At 35.3% G+C, this 20,265-nt stretch overlaps 1 protein-coding gene and 1 non-coding gene across 2 annotated transcripts; one reads left to right on the top strand and one right to left on the bottom strand.

The window, feature by feature from the left end:
• Nucleotides 1-18,019: 18,019 nt before the first annotated feature.
• On the bottom strand, nt 18,020-19,941 carry LOC133302672 (uncharacterized). Its single transcript, XM_061502486.1, has 4 exons — nt 19,496-19,941; nt 18,834-19,220; nt 18,470-18,659; nt 18,020-18,418 (listed from the first exon to the last, which is right to left on the bottom strand). Exons 1-4 carry the CDS (start codon nt 19,939-19,941, stop codon nt 18,020-18,022), a joined length of 1,422 nt encoding a protein of 473 aa, XP_061358470.1.
• LOC133302690 (small nucleolar RNA R71) lies at nt 19,298-19,404 on the top strand. The gene has a single exon (XR_009750375.1). It is a non-coding gene; the product is annotated as a small nucleolar RNA R71 (small nucleolar RNA).
• Nucleotides 19,942-20,265: the final 324 nt, after the last annotated feature.

Here is a 20,265-nt window from a genome sequence, read left to right as displayed (position 1 = left end):
TTATATAGGTTCGGTTTTGTGAAAATTGCACTTGACCTGTTATTAATTAAATTCTCATCTTCTAATATGTTAAACTAGCTCCAACGAGGTATCATAAGCTTAATTTGGACTTCTATAACTATAGATATCCTTACCGTAAGCTTACTGCTCAAAACTGTCAACATACGTTAACAGCGAGAACTGTACTGCTTTACAGAGTTGCAAACTTCAGTAAAATCACTTATCTTTTTTCTCTCAATTTTGAAAATGTTATAGTTGACATCTACACCTTCAATTTGATATATTATAAGCCTTGTTTCGATAAGAAACGAAGGAGTTATGAATTTTCTACGTTATCAACTCTTGCCATCAAATTCACTGCAAACTGAGCAGCGAACAAAACAGCGAAACTGCACCATGTTTTTTACACTCAATGTTGTCCTATATTTTAGGACATTAAAGTTCACATCCTAATCTTCAAAATGACAGCTCATACATCTTATTTGACAAAGAATTGAGTGAGATATGACTTATCAAAGTCATCCACACAACACTTATAAATTCTTATAAATTTTAACAGCATCTCTACTGTTTTTCCAACATCTAGGAATTTCTCAATTCCTCTTGTTAACAAGACCTGATTAACACAATACTCATTCCATTCGAATCACATAAAAAGATGGCTCCGTGCCATTTACTTCAAACTAACACAGTATATTTACATATGTCCATTAATCTTAACAAAACATTTACATAAGCAATGTAGGCCTCTCAAAATACTATTTCTACTAGTTATCACATCAAAACATATATACAGAGATCTCACAAAACATACATCCTTGCAACTAGTAGTGCCGACATAACTTTAATCTTCCTCCACTGGTCTTTTACCCTTATCTTTATCCTTTACTATGGAAGTACCTGAAGTATATCCCATAACGCGGGGTGAGAACGAATCTCAATAAGCTCGTGGTTTATGGAGAAGTCTCCACCCACGAGTTCACTTAGTGCATTACATGTTAATTTCCAAATACAAGCAGACATCATATATTATCAAATAATACAATTAAGCATTTTAATTCATTCTTACATTTCAATTAATACATATAACCATACAAATTATAATTCCATTACTTTCCTTCACAAACTAAACTTTTACATCATATTTTTCATAATTTCATTCTAGTAATTATATTCAACTAGAATTTACCTTTTTCAAACAGACAGACTTTACTTCAGAAATCAAAACTTACATCATAATTATCCATATCATAATTAATCATAATACATTCTATCACAATCATCATAACCCATCAGAACACAATATCAAAATCCTCAAAACACATCAGGATATTAAATATTTCTGTTTTACAGAGTAATCAAATTCAACTGAAAATCATATACTTTCATAATCATATTTATTCTCAGAAATTCCACCAGAGCTATCATTTTTATGGAAATCTCCACTTGTACGACCAATTTATTAAATGGCCTCGTACTGGAATTCTCATATACATATTATATATATTTATCACAACAGTCTTATTTCAAACCACAATTCTTTATATCAGTGTTTAATAATTATACACCATTCTTTAATTTATTATCAGATTCCTCACAACACAACAGTTTACCTACTGGTAAGAGAATCATCACAGTACTTAAAGTACCTCCCACACAGAATTTCAAACACAATCATAATCAACAGAACATATCAACAAAACATATTAAATCACACTAATCATATTAAATAACACATTAATCAATTTGCATAAACCGCTACAACATGTTATTTACAAATTCAGGTTCAACATCATTCATTAAGTGCAAATGGAAAAACATGCATATTACATCTATTGACATGTTATCCACAACAATTATACATAATGCACATATTATCAATGCATCAATCATTTAGCATGTTAATCATAGCAAATCATACAATTTCACATCATTTTATCCATTAAGCATAACATAATTATTTATTGTAAATTAAATCAGTTCATATAGAATCAATATAATTAAATCTTATTAATTAAATCATATCATTCATATATAATTATTGATCCTATATGAATACAATCTATGCAAGAATTAACATTTTTTACAGATATTTCATACAGAAACCATAACCATCCATTTGATTATGGCGGAACATTAAGACAAAGAAAGCTCCTAAACCGAGAACTTACCTATTCAGCTTCCTATTTATAAACTTTTGTCCTCACAACCTACACTCTTTACGTCCACCTACTGTGTCCGTTTAAACTCTGATAAAATACAATTAGTCATCAATCCAAAACACATAACACTATACACACAAACAAATATCATTTACATATTAACTTAACTACCCACTTGGTAATCCTTTTAATATTCATTTTCATTAGCTTTCAATTGACAGTTCATGTCATTCCACAACAAGTCTTAACCAAATAACATACTTTAACCTTGGACCAACATTTCTAGTTAGTTAATCACTAACTCAAGTAAGTACTTATCACGTAATTAAGGCTTAATATACCTTAATACCACTTAAAACCTACTTGATTTCACATCACAAACATCACACAACCTTTAATTAAATTTAATAAGCATAATATGATATTTAATTCACCATGGCCGAATTGCATCTCATCAAAATCATGCATTTTTATGCATTCTTTTCTTCCAATTATTTACTCAAATTGACATACCTTTCAACCTTATTTATAACTACTTGATATTAGGTTATTTTCATGTCACACATAAACTTTACACAATACTTTAACTTATATTCTTCCACACACAATTTATATACACTTTATTAGTGTAGTTTTCTTTACAAATTAACATATTTACAAACTTAACATGATTTGGATTCAACTTCCATTCACTTACTATTTTTCTTTACATAGTCATATTGACACCTATATAAATTCATTTACATTTACAAAAAAAAAAAAAAAAATTCATTTACTTTCTTCACATCAAATCTAATTAAACTATGTTCAATCTTCATTCTTTTCACCAATTGTACATCACACAATATTTAATTGTTAAGTTACATAAATTTAGGTAATTTAACCTATGTTGGCCGAATGTTCATGATTTTTTATTATTAGCCAACTTAATCACCTTGTAATCCACATTCAATTACACTACACAATTCATTAGACATTCTAGTTCACTTAAATGATCATTAGTTGACATTATATTCTATATTTTTTTCAATGACACTTATATAATTTCTATGTCATCAATTTAATTTATTTTTAATGTAAACCACTTCAATTCTTAATTAAACATACACTAGATACACTTTAATTAATTTAACACAATTAATTAACAAACCTAGTTATTTTAGACATACATGGCCGAATGGCCTTAATTAATTTTCCATAGATTAATTTCACATTTTCCAATTAATTTCTCTTGAACCAAACATCATCAAATTATTCTATACTCTTAAATTCATTATTACATTTCATCAAACAAATCATCTAGATCGAAAAGCAGTCTTCAAAATATCTTCTTGCTTAATTCAGATCTGATGATAACCTAACCTCAAATCAATCTTTGAAAAGACACAAGCACCCCTCAAATGATCAAGCAAATCATCTATGCGAGGGAGAGGGTACTTGTTCTTAACAGTAACCTTATTCAACTGACGGTAATCAGTGCACAATCTCATGCTATCGTCCTTTTTCTTGACAAATATAACTGGTGCTTCTCATGGGGACACACTTGGCCTGATAAACTGCTTAGCCGAAAGCTCCTCAATATGCTTCTTTAACTCGGTTAGTTCTGATGGCGACATCTGATATGGAGCCAAGGAAATAGACCCCACACCAGGCAACAAATCAATCGTAAATTCAATCTCTCTCGGAGGTGGAAGTTGTGGAATCTCGTCCGGAAACACATCCACAAACTCCTTCACCACAGAAATATTATCGATCTTCTCATGACTTTCACTCACTAAACCCCCCACAAAGACATATCCAAATGCCCCGGCTCTTAAAGCCTTTCTAACGTGCAACGCAGATATATATGGGGAAGAACTAGTAGCACAATCATCATTAGAAATCACAATCCTTTTTCCACAGCAGTCTACCATAGCATAATTCTTTGATAACCAGTCCATTCCCAAGATAACTTGAAGACTGATCATAGGCAGAAAAATAAAATCCAACACATAGTCTCATCCTTCATATTTAAATGCCACATCCTTGTACAAAACTGATGTATAGCACTTCTCTCTGGTAGCAGTCATTACTTTCATTGGAAGAAAAAATTTATACATAGGCAGGTTCAATCCAAACGCCATAAAATCAGACATACAGGAGTGTGTAGCTCCTATGTCAAAGAAAACTTCAATATCAAAATTATCTATATAGATTGTAACTTTCACAAGGTTTGGAGCCTTCTCTGATTGCTGACGGTCAAAGGTATATACTCTACCAACAGTCTGGGACTCTATCATAGGCGGAGCAACAAAAATCAGAATAGCAGCAGGCTGAACTGTCATAGTCCTCACTTCATTTTCAGGGCACTACCTAGAGTAATGGTCAGATCTTCCACACTTGTAAAATATAATTTCACCCGTGGCACACGGAACTCGGTTCTCCTTTTCGCATCCACTACACTTTAGAGGAGGTCCTCTGTCGACAAAATTTCTTTGGTTCCCAGGCTTCTTGAACCTATCTAACAGATTGTTCATATTCAGCTTCTTGCCCTTCATCTTCTTGCTCTTCCAAGAATTTGAGCCAGTTTCTCTGCTAGCATTAGATGCCTGTGCCTCAGAAGGCTTCTTGGTCTTAGGCACACTATAAACTTATTCCACCTTTCTGCACTGATTCATGAACTTGCTAAACTATCTAATGTCATAGTTTGACATCTTCTGAGACATCTTCTCATTCAAATCCCATTGAAATTTGGAGGTCATCTCCGCTGAAGTAGGTAGGGCTCTCCCGTATTAGAATATTTCACCAATTCATTGAACTTGGCAAAATATTGATCAATTATCACGACCCTTGCTTCAAATCATTGTACACATTCTGCTTCATTTCCCTAGCTTCCTTAGGGAAATAATTGTTCAAAAACAAAGTTTCAAACAGTTGTCAAGTGATTTCCTGGCCTTCAGCCTCCAACGGTTGCACAGTGTTCTGTTGGGTAGTAAAATCTGAAGATTAGGATTGTTCTCTAGGAATGGTTGTTTTAGTTTCCTTTTTGTAACATCCCACGTAATTAAGAAATATATATACATTATTATAAGGCATAAGCATGCATGATTGAAAATTCGAATCACATGGAATGTGTGTTTAATTTTGACTCCTATGGTTAGAAGTAGAGAAATTACTGGAAGTATTAGAATAGATGCGAATGTACCTTAGGCATGTGAAATACTAGTAAAGTATATGAGCATGATAGAAAATCGATCAAAAAAAAAAATATTAAAGATACTTAGGAGACGTGGAACTTTAGGATGTCTTAGAATAATCTTGGAGTGGTAATCCATTGGGCTTGTCATTTTAGTGTTATTGTTTCCTTCTCTTATGCTTGTGGGCCGAAGCATAAGGGCTGCAAAGAGGGTCTTAGTGCAGCCCAAAATTCCATTGTGTATTATCTCAATAATATCCAAAGAAACTCCAAAAGTTAGTCTTTGATTGGTAGGTGATCACACATGGCAAGTTATCCTTATCTTCCCTCCACATGTGCGCGTAGGTATAGGTAGTGTGAGCAGAAATTCTGATTTATGTCATCTAAAAGTGGACAGATTAGCCACTCAAATCCTTTCCTTCTATACGCATGGACTGCACCAAGGAAAAGGCTGAAGTTGCTTGATGAATTCTCCAAAGGCAGTCAGCCTTAAGGATATGCAACCAATAGATAACAAGTAGCCAGCATTGCATGTAACCTTATTGGATAAACAATGTCATCCAGCCCTCACTTGTTACGCTACATAGGAGGAAAAAGCCAAGCACTTCTAGATGGTTTCTTTACAAGTTTAAATCAGCATTTCCCAACCTCATTTCCTCTCACCCAAGCGCTGTTGATGTTAGAAGCCAAGCCAAGCTATTTTATTCTTTTCCCATACTAAAACCGTGAACTTGTGAACACCAAGTAAAGGATTTCAAATCATCCTCTTGTCTTGCCAAGAGAATCCAAGACCCTCACCAGAGAACCCAGTCATTATAACTCATATTGTTCCCTGAACCGTGACACTAGTAGAGGAAAAACTCTATAGAAACAAATTCATCTCTCTATCATTCTTACCTTCCATCGTGAACTTAGGAAGCAGTTTCCATCAAGCACCGTTTCTTGCATATCTATCGGCCTAAGCTCATCCTTTAAGGGGGTAAAATAAATTTCCTTCTTCTTTGATTCTTCTTTTGGCGTAGGGGTTAATGGAGCTGACCTTTGCAGGAAGGCTTTTAAAGCTAGGAAGCTCTTCCCAGTCTTGTGCGCACAGCTTTCATTAGAGTCCCATCATGGCAGTCTCCCATTGGTTGAAATCTCCACATGGCAAGAACCCCACCTTCTCTCCTTTGTGCGTCTAGGATAGTGAAATAGGAAAAAAAAATTCTGTTTAAGTTCATTTAGTGAAACCAAGTCAGCCTCTCTTTACTTCTTTCATCACATGCGCTTAGAGAGCTCCAAAAAGGAGTCTGATTGCTTACTGCTTTGATTGCTTACTGCTTTGAATAAATTTTTCAGCTTTAATTCAAAACTTGTTCAGCCCCTAGCATGCATCCAATAAGAGAAGAGAACGCAGTTTGCATGCTATCTCATTGGCTGGAACACCTCACTCCTCCTCACCCTCTCAGCAGTTGAAAGGAGTAGAAAGTATTGGACAAATTCTGTTTGGTGTAGTCTTTGTATTCTGTATCAAAACTCCTATCCTCTTACCCCTCATGCGCTGATTTCTGTAGAAAAGAATACAGACTGAAGTCTTAAACCAGAAACAACAACAAACCCAGCAAAATCATTCCCTTCCTTCCACTTAATAAACCGTGACTTTAGTGAAGTTGGGTCATCAAGAAAAAAAATATATAAATAAATAAATTTAACAAACCATCCTTTCCTTCTCCCTTAAAACCGAGAGCTCCAAGAGCAAGAAATCAGAATAATTCAACGCCTCGTCTCTCTTCCTTTGCTGGCCGAAAACCATTCTCAAAGAGGTGAGTGTTTGCTATCCTCTTATCATTTCCTATTCCAAATACGGTTCTCATGGGGTCTGGTTTGTTGTTTGAAAAAGCTTTTGTTTTGGGAAGCCTTCATATTCCTTGTACGCTGCTAGGTTGGACCGTGTGGAGCTTTGGGTAGTAGAAGCTCTCCATTTTTAGAGTTGATTTCTTGGTTGTGGGCGAGGAACAGTAAGTGATTTCCCTGTGTTCTTACTGTTTGCGTTCTTGCTGTTCAGTTTTGTTTATATTAGGAAGAATGAAAAATAAAAGAAAAATTCTGTTGAAAACATTGGCCGATTAATGAGCAGCCTAGCAAGTTTTAGTCTAGAAAATTTATACCTCGTGTTTCTGCTTTAAAAATTCGATGGACCCTGGTGGTAAGCATGAAAAATAAACGTTGGATAACCTTGTAATCAATTTTGGGCTGTTACAAATTAAATAACAAAACAGCATCCTTGGACTTTTTTTTTAGCGCACTCAATATGGAGTAAATGCATTAGAATAAGTCATCTTAAATGGTTGGTACATGAAACCGATTCTGACTTGAATTATGTCTTTGAGAATTCATGAAACAATGCAATTTGAACAGCATGATTAGGCTCTTGTAGTGTACTATGTATGAGGAAGTTGAATTTTTGAATAAGCTCCCAATTAATGCATAGACCAGCCCATTCTCTCTTGGTAAAATTCTGATATATATTAGGTTTTTCTTGAAATAAAAATACAGTATGAGTTTAGGCCCTCCTGCACGTCATTCAGTCTTGTAGAATTACAAATTGGAATAAATTGTCATGAACTCCTATGTGATAAACCGATGTTGTTTTAGTAAAGCTTTGAGGTGTTATATTTCTTTTCTTAATTACCTAGACGGCATGATTATAGGCCCTCATTCTTGCGCAACTTATGAGTAGGAAAATGGAAAGTATATGATGGGACCTTCAAAACGTTCTTTGTGCCTAAACCGGTTCTGTTTGAGGGTAATTAATCAATGATTAGACGTTAGAAAATTATTATTGAAGTCAGAATATTTTTTTTGAAAAGGACTCTAATGGCCGAATAGGTGCAAAGGCATTTGAGCATGGGAAAATTGATTATATTTGTTAGGAATGGTTGGAATGCATTCTGATTTTGTTACGCTGTATACTAGGTGCGAAAAACTCTTGAAACTTGGAATTATACGCTGCTGCCTGGTAAAATTTATTGTGACGTTTGAGGTATGTGTAGGCGGTATTACCTAATGTGACTATTGGCTAGTGTATGGAATTGTGATGTGTTGCTCACATTTGTTCTATGTATGTTATGATGATGATGAGCCAATGGTAAGAATATGAAAGGATGATATGATATATGCATGCATTTTACATCATAATACATTTTTCTGTTGGGTGCGATTGCATAACATGGCATGTACACTTGATTCATGACATCTTGAATATATATATATTTGTATTGAGGACATGTGACTGAGCATGCATCATATAGGCATGCCTGGTACCAGGAGAGGGGACACTTGGCTTTAGTCCGCATAGGTTCCACAGTGGGATTCACCTTCATGGGAGCCATTAGGAATACCCACTGTGATGCTACGCGCACGACGGTGCTATGAGCGTAAAGGAAAAAAAGGCGTTATATACGCGTTATGATATATTATGAAAAGGATTAAATGTTTGAAGTGACTATTTATGATTTTGTGCCTAGTTAATATTGTTGCATTATGGTTTTGTTGCCACACTACTGGGATTTTCTCTCACCCCTTTGGGGCTGCTAATTTTACAAAATGGCAGGAGGACGTAAAAGCTTTTGAGGACTTGGATATTTGCTGTTGGCTTCTACTGTTTTGGGCATGCTGCTATTGATGTGATATTTTATGGATGACTGTATGAAATTGAGAAGCTTTTATTACTGTGAACTATGATTTTATTATTGCATTACGATTTTATGACCAGCAAGTATTTTGGAAACAGATGTTGAAACGTTTGCGAAAAGGATTTTGACATGTTATTTAAATGCTGAGTTTTGAAAAGTCTTTGCGAGCACTTTGTAAGTTGTCGTACTGGGGCTACGGACCTCCGATTTTCTTATAATTTATATGCACGCGTAGCCCCAGGTGTCTATTTTCATTATATATAAACCTTGCAAAGAAATTCTGAAAGCTTGATTTATTATGAAATTTTTCCAGCCAGGACGTTTGTGATATTTTCACTGTTTTATCCCTTAATTTGCGAGTTATGTTTCGAGGGGCGGACGAACTCCAAATCACTATTATTTTATATGACCGTGAAGCCCCAGATGTCTAGTTTCCATATTGCAAAGAATATTTTTTTGAATCGTTGAACTGGATTTTATACAAATTTTTAAAGACAACAAGGTCTATCAGGAAATTTATATTTTCAGCAATTTTAAGAAATTTTGCGTACTCTGATTTTTGTAATTAACCAGATCCCCGCTTTAGTTTTAATTGGTAATGTAAAAGCGATTTTTTTTCAGTCTCTAAAATACTATTAAAGAACTCTAATTCCGCTTAGCAAACAACTCTCTTGGAGGCCTACAAGAGAGGGTGTTACACTTTTAATTTCTTTTCCTAAATTCTCTAGGATCGTTCTCTAGGAATGGTTGTTTTAGTTTCCTTAGAAAAAGACTAAATTCTTGAATTTTAAGTAATCAAACTTTCTTGAGTCATGGATTTTCTAAAGAAATTCGCATTCCTGCATTTTACAACTACTATGGCATTTTAATCTCAGAATTTGAACTACTATGGTTGTTTTAGCTGAAACTTCCCAGTTCCAGTTTTAATCTTTAGAAGGGTCTTTTCCCAAAGTCTTCTAAATCTTCAAGAATTATATCAAATACCTCCTTGGGTTATCCCTAACCTCAAGGGTTCTATTAGCAAAAGAATATAACCTAATTTCCCAATCAAAGCTATCCTAAAAATATTCAAGATCCATTTCCATGGTTTTCTTGAACTTTAAAATCAGAATTTTGCTACTCAAATGAGACTAAAAGAAACATTACAATGTTCATAAAAATAAGAATCACCCAATCATCTTGAATCCCAGAAAAAGAATTTAGCAACCCATACTAACAAACGAAAATTACTGAAATTGAATTAAAAACAACATGCATTACCAATATCAAGAAAAGAGATCTCAAAGTACGAAATTGTAGACCAGTGCTTTAAGAATTGAATTTCCTAAACTAGAGCTAGGAAGAACTTGCAGAAATATAGAAACACAAGCTTGCATGCATATCCTTGATCCCTTCCCGCGAAGGTGCGTTGTCAGTGCATTTTGAGTTCAAGAACTTGAAGAATACATGCACTCAGCTTTCAAGAAATCTCACAATACTCAGAATCTTTCAAAAGCAAAATAAGGAATTCTGAAGAAATCTAAATCTCAATTTTTTTGTTCTGTACATAGCTAATATATTTTGCTACTAACTAAAAAAACTAAAGAAAAATATCCTAAGTGCTAGTTGTGAAGTCCATCAAAGCTTAATCCAATGATCCAGACTTGTTCCAGCTCATAGTTCATCCACGTAGCTTTCCCTATTTTTTTACCTTAGCTGAAAGTAAAATAGAAAGAAAATGTGTAAGAACCTACAACCACTTCTCTTTTTACCTTCTTTTTTTACTTGGGCCATTTTAATTCTCTTTTGGCACATTTACCTGCAATATCAACTGTTCACAATCCAAATGTTATTAAAATTAACCCATTCATATCAGTAAAATACATGACTAACATGTTCATCCACCAATCTTCCGCTTCACCTTCAAGCATGTACGTCGAGTAAACCAACTTCAGAGCATCAGGGCATCTTATCACTCTAAAATTCTTTTCCATGACCTGAAGCCATTTCGCAGCAATCAACGGATCATAGACTCCAGTGAAGGATGGAGGTTTGTGTTTTTGAAAGGCAATCAATCGCCTGTTATCTGCGTCTGGCCCACCAATATGTTCTACATATGGTTGATGAACAACGGTATGAGGACTAGAACCATCATTATGCTGACTATCCCCTTCTTTACTGTTACCCGCTCCACCCTCTACATAGAGAGTATGTGGAATAGGCGTGGTAGTGTGAGGAGGAGGAGTGGGTGGTCTGTTCTCATTCCTAGCACCCCTCAAAATCCTTAATTCATTCATCATGGCGTTCATAGCGTTTCGCGCATCCTCATTAGTCTTCATCAAGGTCTCATTAGCCTCACGACTAGCAGTCAACTTCGTTTGCACGGCTGCCATAGTGGCCGCTACATGATCAGAGTGTCCACCTGTTGCCCTACGACCACTTCGGGTTCTAACTAAAGCAGCTAAAACAGGATCTGACTGAGCATTGGCATTCGATGCCTCAATGTTGTTCTGGGACCTCGTCATGACACTACACATGTTATACAAAGAAATAAGTTGACCAGGCTCACATTCAGTGATCACAGACACAATAATCATAAAGAGTACCTAAAGCAACTACAAAACATTAAACACCAAACAAACATAACAATAATCCACAAGTTTTCCTAAGAAACTGCTCTAATACCAAAAAATGTAACACCCCATTTTAGAACCAGTTTCTTATCATTGCTTTATGATATTAAGCGGACTTAGAATCACATTGGTTAATTAAAACATGGATAAACTTTTTCTTTTTTAAAACCTTGTTCTTTTCCCTTTTAATTAATACCGTATTTAAAATAACCAATGAGAAAAGTGTAACTGTGTGACGTTGCGAATTAATTAAATTCTTACTTAATATCATAACATTCTTTAACATATATGTTTAGGGCTTTCTGGAACAGTATAACATTAACCATTTGGTTAAGGATAGCCGGAGTTATTCAACTCGCAAAATAGTTGATGAAACCGAACTTTCGGAGTTACAACATCAACTTAAATCCTAAACTGGTATTGATATACTCAACCAATGGTTATAAGATTTTACAAGGTTATAGCCCTATATGTCAGCTTTATATAGGTTTAAACTTCACTCAATTTGGAGCTCTGTAGCTCAAGTTATTCGAGTTTTACTAAACAGTATTCGTGTTGATTCTGGGCAACACGTTTGAACGCCCACTAGCACGTTTGAACGCCCAAGGACAGAAGAAAATGACATCGTATCGCGTTTGAACTCCCACCAATTGAAAATTTTCCCTATTTTCATCTATTTTCCTTTATGGAATTAACTCCCACACACCATATGACCTGATTGACAATCCTACATCATATAATGGATCAACTATTTTCATAATTCCCTGTGCAAATCAAAATAACAAAACATAACATCACATTCCATTAATGTATCAATATCTCAATTACATCCATTTTCTTCAAAATTACATATATGCCAAAGAACTTAGAATAACATATGATCAAAGTCCCTATCTATATATGCAAGGGCTATACAAAATGTCCATGATTATCCCTTAAGTCCTTCATGAAGACATATATCAAATATACATCCAAAATGTCTTGTACATGGTAAACTATCCAAGTGGCATGCAAAACCCAAAAGAATGTAGCATCATCATGCATCCCTCTAACTCAAGTATAGCCACTTGCCAACAGAGGCTCCTATAACATCTGTACCTGAAAGGGGATCTCTGCAACACGGGATAAAATATACGAATACATCTCAGTAAACCAGGGGTCCTTAAAACATCTCTCTACCCCATAGTTCACTCACAATATAATAGAAATAACAGTAAATACATATACATGCAGTGTGTAAAACATCTCCAGGATACATCCTTCGAGCTCTCATGATGTCCTAAAGACACTCAGATGCAAATAGTCCTACTGATCAAAGAATCTACCAAGTATGAATTACGCATCATCATGCAACATACAAAACATAGGGAAACACCATCCTATGCCACACCTAATGCATACACATACATATAACAAAACATTAAACTACTTTATTGCATTTACTTACACTATCAACAACCACTACCCATTCTGCGCTTGGTGGAACAATAAAAGGATCAATTTCCAATGTCCGAAGGCTTACCTCTATTTGCTTCAAGTCCAACCTTTGTTCACCACCAATGTGCACAAGCAAGATTTACTACTATTAACAATAATCTCAACACCAAACACCTACACAAAGGTGCAATGCAATTGTTGTTACTCACGGCAAGTGCACCGATCGTACAAGTAATATAATGATTGAATAAGAGATCGTTCCCACGAGGATTATACTCAAGCACTAATTCACTATCGCAAATTTAGTTGGACAATCAAAGTTATATTTGGAAATAAAATTTGAGTTGAAAATTTAAAATATTAAAACTAATTGATTGCAAGAATTAAAAGCAAGAAAGTAAAGATTTGAATAAACTGATAAAATAAAAACATAGCTAGGGTTTCGATTTCCTTCAATCTCTTTATTACGTTTGAATTCCTTCCTTACGTTAATCGTCCTTAGTATCAATCTAATCAATTCTTTCGCATGTAATTAGGGCTCAATCCCTTGTTACCCTAAAACCTTTACAATCTTGAAAGAACCCTAGTTCCCCGGTTATTCCCCAAGAATGCAAGCATTAAGTTCAAGAATCTTAAAGATTACGCAAACTCTATGTCTATCCCTAGAATCATAAAGCGTACGATGAAATTATCAGATAAGGATCACACACCAATATTCCTATTGTCATGCATTTACCTACGATCATTATATAAGATTCAAGCCTATATAAAGCATTAAAAACAGATAATTTCATTCATGATATAAAGGAAAATTAACATACGAATTGTTCAAAGCATAATAAATTGATTAACTATTTAACCCTAACTACTTAAAGATTTAGCCGGACATAGCAAAATCAAGAACAAAAGACAATATAAAAGCTCCCCCAAACTCCATAGGTGATTGGTGAATCTTCAATATCCCCAGTGCAGACTTGATGTTGATCCGTCTCCACCAATCACGAACATGAACCGAGTGTTTCTCCGCATTCCCTCCGCCTCCAAGTACCAAGAATTGTGTTTCAATATCAAAAGTTTCTTATTCTGACCCCCAAATGTGTTATTTATTGGCCAAGAGTTCGTATCCTAGTTGAATACCTCGTATGGGCCTAAGTTGGGTTTCTGGGGCGCTTAAGCTTGGTCATTCGCGCTTAAGCCCCCTAGAACGGTGATTGCAGAGTTCGCGTTGCACGCTTAAGCGCGATGGAGGGCGCTTAAGCGCTCCTCGAGCTGGAATTTTCTTCTTGTTGCGCGCTTAAGCCCAAAGTAGGGGGCTTAAGCGCCTTGAGGCAGAGGCTTTTTGCATTTTTAGGGAGCTTAAGCTTCAAAATGGGGGCTTAAGCTCCTATAGGCAGAGGCTATTTGCTTGTTTAGGAGGCTTAAGCCTCCTCTCTCAACAACTTGATAGGATCTTCAAATCTTTTTATTTTGATCTTCATCTATCATTTCTTCTAGTTGTGATTCCAATCTTCAAATTTGCCTCCTTTTATCTTAAAATCCCTTCAAAATAACAAATATAATTCATTTAATTAAATTTCATATAATGTTCATGATTATCATATTAAAACCCTAGTTTTTGACTTGTTCAACTTGATAATTTATATTATTTTAGTCTATAAAACAAGATAAACTAAAGGTTTATCAAACAATTCCCAGATTTGAACATTGATGTCCTCAGAAATTAAACAGAATAAAACTATGGGAAAGTTTGGAGACGGCTAATCATGCTTAATGAATAACAGACAGAAAACTAATCAATGTAAGATATCAAAGTTTTCAGACTTTCATAAAAAATCAATGACACATCAATTTCAAGCATACTTTCACACTTACTAGTCATAAAATCATAACACGAGTTCTCAAAATAAATAGTAGTTTAATTCAAATCCACAACACCCTCTCACTGGATTTTTTTTTTATTCACTCACACTCAGTGTTTAAGGGTATGTGTTTCACTCTTACTTCACTGAATTAACACTACCATAGACTTGTTTATATTCTCACTCTCCACAGTCTAATTGGTATACAAGGTTAATCAAGAGGTCTTTGTTAGGGTTGTAACGTGGTTTAGGTAAAAGGAAAGAAATTATCTGGGTAAGTGGCTTAAGATTACTGATAAAAATTCAATTTCAAAGAGGAATTTATATATGACTGTTCAACATACAGTAAACAAATTTCCCTTATTTTCCTTTCTCCTCTTTTCTTCTTCCACTTATTCATATAATATGAATCTTTTATTTCTTTTCCTTTTTCCTTTTGTTTTCTTTTTCTGCTTTTGTACAGATACACATTTCAACCTTTTTCTTTGCTTTTCTTTTCCACCACTTTTTGGCTTTTTCCTCTTTTCACCTTTTTCTCCCATACAGTTAGAGTTTGATTTTCTCTTTTGTTCCAATCATATCTAGTTCCTCATTTAAATTTGAAAATTAATCAGTTCAGGTTAGGATGTGCATGGAGTGGCTATTCATAATAAGTTGTCAATGACTAAATAGGCCTAGGCTCAAGGGGCTTAATCAAAGGATAAATATCAGGGTGGCTATTTGGCTATCTAGTTTTTTAAAAAGAACTGTCTCTATCATTTCAACAATATATACCGCAGACCATCTCAAGGAGAAACAAAACAAGTTCTAGAGTGATTCATACAGTGAAGTTCACACCACAAAAAAGCAATATTTTCTGTTTAGGCTCAATAGCTCACGACTAAGGGTGTGAGACTTATTTTTCCAACTCTCTATTTGATCACTTTAGTTATTTTTTCTCTTATTCCAGTGAATTATTAAGCATACTTGACTGACACTCATTTATGTGTGAAAATAAATTTACACCATCATACTCTTAATCTCAGCAATCAATCAATATCCTGTAATTATTCACAATGTATGCAATCAAGTACAATGGAACTTAAAAACAAAGAATTCACCATTTAAAAATTTCACTAACATTTAGTGACTAAAGATGGGTGGGGTATTATAAAAACTAAATTTAAAGTTTAAAATTTTTAAAGTAAACTAATATAATTAAAATCTAATTTAAACTAATACGAATTTAAAATAACATAAATAAAAGGAATAAGATAATATGAAATATAATAATATTGAGAAATCTTCCCTGAATCATTGCATATGCAAGTTGGATAATTTCTGTGTAATCATGAATTCTTTCCTTCCGACCATGTGAGGTTTGTGGTCTGATGAATTGCATGGTACCCACTCCCAGATTTAAATCTTGTTTTCCTCAGCGATTAATTTAAATCTAAAAGACTCCAAAGCAAGAAATCAGAAAGATTTGACAATGTATTATGCACACATGTCAGAGAATGAACTATGTCAGCATGTCATATCCAACAAAAATCATAATCAGGATTAGTCTCAACATACATCTCATACTACCATCAACTAGCATCAACAAAATAAATGAAATAAAATATAAGAGTCTAAAACTGATATGGGGTTCAATCCTCCTTCATATCAGTGGTGGGTGTGGTGTCCTGAAAAATCAGAAAAATTCCCAAGTCAATATGCCTTCCACAAAAAAAAAACAATTCCCAGATTTGGGTTTAGATGCAATCTGAAAATAATAATGAGTATATTGAACTGAGATATTTTAACAGCATGCATAACGTCAGTGATGAGCGTGCTTAAGCGCAGTAATGCACGCTGAAGCAGTGAGGAATGGGATAAAATTTTATTTAGCGCGCTTAAGCTTCCTCTCTCTCGCTTAAGCGCGGAGAGGCAGTGAGTTATTGTCATTTTTATTGTTTATCGCGCTTAAGCTTCCCTTGGGGGCTTAAGCGCGCTCTTCGTATGGGATTTTTCAATCGTGGAGCGCGCTTAAGCGCGATCCAGAGAGCTTAAGCGCGCTAGGGCCGAGATAAATTTCACTTTTGGGGGCTTAAGCCTCCTTTAGGGGCTTAAGCTCTCAATACTTAGAAAATTTTCTCCATATTTTCCTATTCCTTGCATTCATCTCTATTGTGTATTCTTCAACCTCAATAATTCCGCTCAATATCATACACAAAACGTACAAATTAATAAGAGTTGCGTACCTGTGTATGCTTTAATCCCACTTACACCTAAAAGTCCATCCCAATAGAATTTGATCATTAGCCTCAATGTTTTTATTTTTATGTAACATAATACTTAAATAACTAGACTATAATTAAAACTGAAACTAAACTAAACTAACTAAATTAAAATACTGAAACTTAAAATACTGGAAAATTAAAAAATGGTTGGGTTGCCTTCCATAAGCGCTTGTTTTACGTCACGAGCCTGACGTACCTCTTTTACGTTCATGGTGGCTCAAAGCATGGGCTTGGTGATGACCAAACTCCATCATTCAGAAATGATGTCCTCCCGTAGTACTCTTGTGCATATGAGTGAGATGTAGTAGGCTCAATAGCTTTGAATTTGGTGTTTACGTGTTTTCCTTTGCTCCTGAGCTTCTCCATTTTAACCTTTGGCTTGCTTTCTTGAGAAGAATTCTCTTTGTGCTCTTCTTTTCCTTTCTTTTCACTAATATAGTAGACTTGATCTTGCGGTTCAATTATAGGTGAAGGGACTTCTTTATCAAAGAACTTGAAAATAGCTTTCTCCCCGTCTACCCGTAAGATCAACTCGCTTTTCTGTACATCAATCAGTGCTCCTGAGGTTGCCAAGAAAGGTCTTCCGAAGATCATCGGAACAATAGCATTTTCCTCTATATCAAGGATGACAAAATCAACAGGAATAATGAATTTGTCAACTTTTACCAATATGTCCTCAATGATGCCATAAGCTTGTTTTGTAGAGCGGTCAGCCAGTTGCACTATTGTCTTGGTTGGCTTTACTTTAGTGATCCCCAGTTTCTTCATCATAGATAGTGGCATCACGTTAATTCTGGCACCGAGATCACATAGAACATTTTACACTTCCACATTGCCTATGTTGCATGGAATGTTGGATCTTTAATCTTTGGAGGCAACTTTTTCTGGATAATGGCACTGCATTCCTCTGTCAGAGTCACCGTCTCACATTCCTGCAGCTTACGCTTTCTTGACAGTAGATCTTTCATGAACTTCACGTAATTGGGCATATTCTCCAAGGCTTCGGTAAATGGGATATTGATTTGCAGCTTCTTGAAAATATCAAGGAACCTGGAGTACTGTTGCTTTTGAATTTCTTCTCTGAACGACTGTGGATATGGAATCTTTGCATAAGGTGAGAGCTCCAATGACTTTTCTTGCCTTTCTTGAGCTTTCTTTTTCTCCCATTTGAACTCTTTCTTTTCAGGAACAGTTTTCTCTGCAGCAGATTCTTTAGCAACTTCCTTTTCTTTTTCCTTTTCAGTTGCAGGTTCATCATCTTTATTTTTCTCAACTAAAGGCTTTACCACAGGTTCAATGGCTTTCTCACTCATAATAGTAATTGCATTGTAGTGTTCCCTACTTGGATTTGGAATAGTGTTACCTGGAAAAGTTCCTTGAACTCTTTCAGTGAATTGCCTTGACAGCTGGCCAATCTGAGTTTCAAGATTCCGGAATGAGGCCTTTGTTTCTTGCATAAAGGCTGAAGTGTCTTCTCTGAAAGCATTGGAACTCTGAATGTAATCTGACGTAGTCTTGGATAGTTGTCCAAAAGCCTTCTCCCATTCTGATTGTTATGGAGGTTGTTGTTGCACGGGCATAGGAGGATTCAGCTGATGGTTCGAACTGTAACTAAATCTCGGGTGTTGATTTTGATTTTTATTTCTCCACCCTTGATTCTGGTTATTTCCGTATCGGTTCCTCCCCGGATTATATGGAGCCTTTTGATCATGCCAAATTCCATTAACATCTGCAGTTTCGGGTGCCCTGCAGTCTTCAGTAGCATGGGCACCTGCACAAATATCACAAGTTATTTGAATATTATTAACAGAAGAGACTTGAGAACTGGTAAATTGCTTTGTGAGAGCATCTAGTTGTTCTTGTTGTTTCTTGTTAATTTGTAAAATCTGTTCATTCTGAGCTAAGATGGCATCATAGCCATCAAGCTTCATAATCCTCGCTCTTCTCTGTGGTACTGGAGCATTATCGTACTCCTGAGAGGCTAGAGATTCTAGTAATTCCAAAGCTTCCTCTGGAGTTTTTGTTTTAAGGACCCTCCTGATGCAGCATTCACCAATGTTCTTGTGTTGGGTGTCATCCCTTGGAAGAAAGTTCTCGCTTGCTCCCAGGCTTCAATGCCATGTTGGGGACACTTCCTGAGTAGTCCTTTGAATCTTTCCCATGCTTCATATAGAGATTCACTTTCTTTTTGTTCAAAATAAGTGATATCCGCCTTGAGCTTTGCCATTTTCGAAGATGAGAAAAATTTCTCTAAAAATTTTGTTGCCAAGTCGTCCCAGTTGGTGATGCTTCCTTGAGATAATGACTACAACCATCCTCTCGGATCATCTTTAAGTGAACAAGGGAACAATCTGAGCAAAATAGCATCCCAAGACACCCCATTCATCTTCAAGGTATCACAATATAGCAAGAAGTTTTCAAGATGGATGTAAGGGTCTTCCGTGCTTCCTCCGGCAAACTGGTCTTTTTGAATCAGTTGCAATAATGCAGGCTTGAGTTCAAAATTATTAGCATCCACGTTTGGTCTAACAATGCTTGCCGTCCGTGGAACTCGAGCAGGAGTCATGTAATCTCCTAACGTTCTCGGAGGTGGTGGAGGTACATTGTTGTCTCCCATTGCTTCTTCTCTTGGTTCTATTGAGCTTGAAGCTTCTTTTTCTTGCTGTCTCCTTTCTTTAGCAAGTTTTCTGTTTCTTTTTGCTGTTTTCTCTATCTCCGGGTCGAATTGCAAGGAATCGGTGTCAAGGGTACCTCGCATTAACTAAAAAATAAATTATATAAAAATAAAAACTGAATTTAAATAACAGAAAATAAGGTCCAATCTAAAGAATTAATAGCTACTATAAATGTTGAAATAGTAATCCCCGGCAACGGTGCCAAAAACATGTTGCTACTCACGGCAAGTGCACCGATTGTACAAGTAATATAATGATTGAATAAGATATCGTTCCCACGAGGATTATACTCAAGCACTAATTCACTATCGCAAATTTTGTTGGACAATCAAAGTTATATTTGGAAACAGAATTTGAGTTGAAAATTTAAAATATTAAAACTAATTGATTGCAAGAATTAAAAGCAA

The sequence above is a fragment of the Gastrolobium bilobum genome, unplaced genomic scaffold (assembly GCF_033153095.1).
Source record: "Gastrolobium bilobum isolate Gb01-03AN ecotype WA unplaced genomic scaffold, APGP_CSIRO_Gbil_v1 utg7258, whole genome shotgun sequence".
Lineage (NCBI taxonomy): Eukaryota > Viridiplantae > Streptophyta > Magnoliopsida > Fabales > Fabaceae > Gastrolobium > Gastrolobium bilobum.
The sequence above is the reverse complement of the archived record's forward strand: the minus strand, read 5'-3'. Positions and strand labels throughout refer to the sequence as shown.

Excerpts from the sequence above, each read along its gene's own strand:
- LOC133302672 (XM_061502486.1), bottom strand. The coding sequence starts at position 19,941 with ATGCGAGGTACCCTTGACACCGATTCCTTGCAATTCGACCCGGAGATA. Across the intron at positions 19,221-19,495 it reads AAAGATGATCCGAGAGGATG|GAGGGTCCTTAAAACAAAAA; the intron begins GTTGTAGTCATT and ends ATGCTGCATCAG. Across the intron at positions 18,660-18,833 it reads GGAAATAACCAGAATCAAGG|AGAAGACACTTCAGCCTTTA; the intron begins GTGGAGAAATAA and ends CAATGCTTTCAG.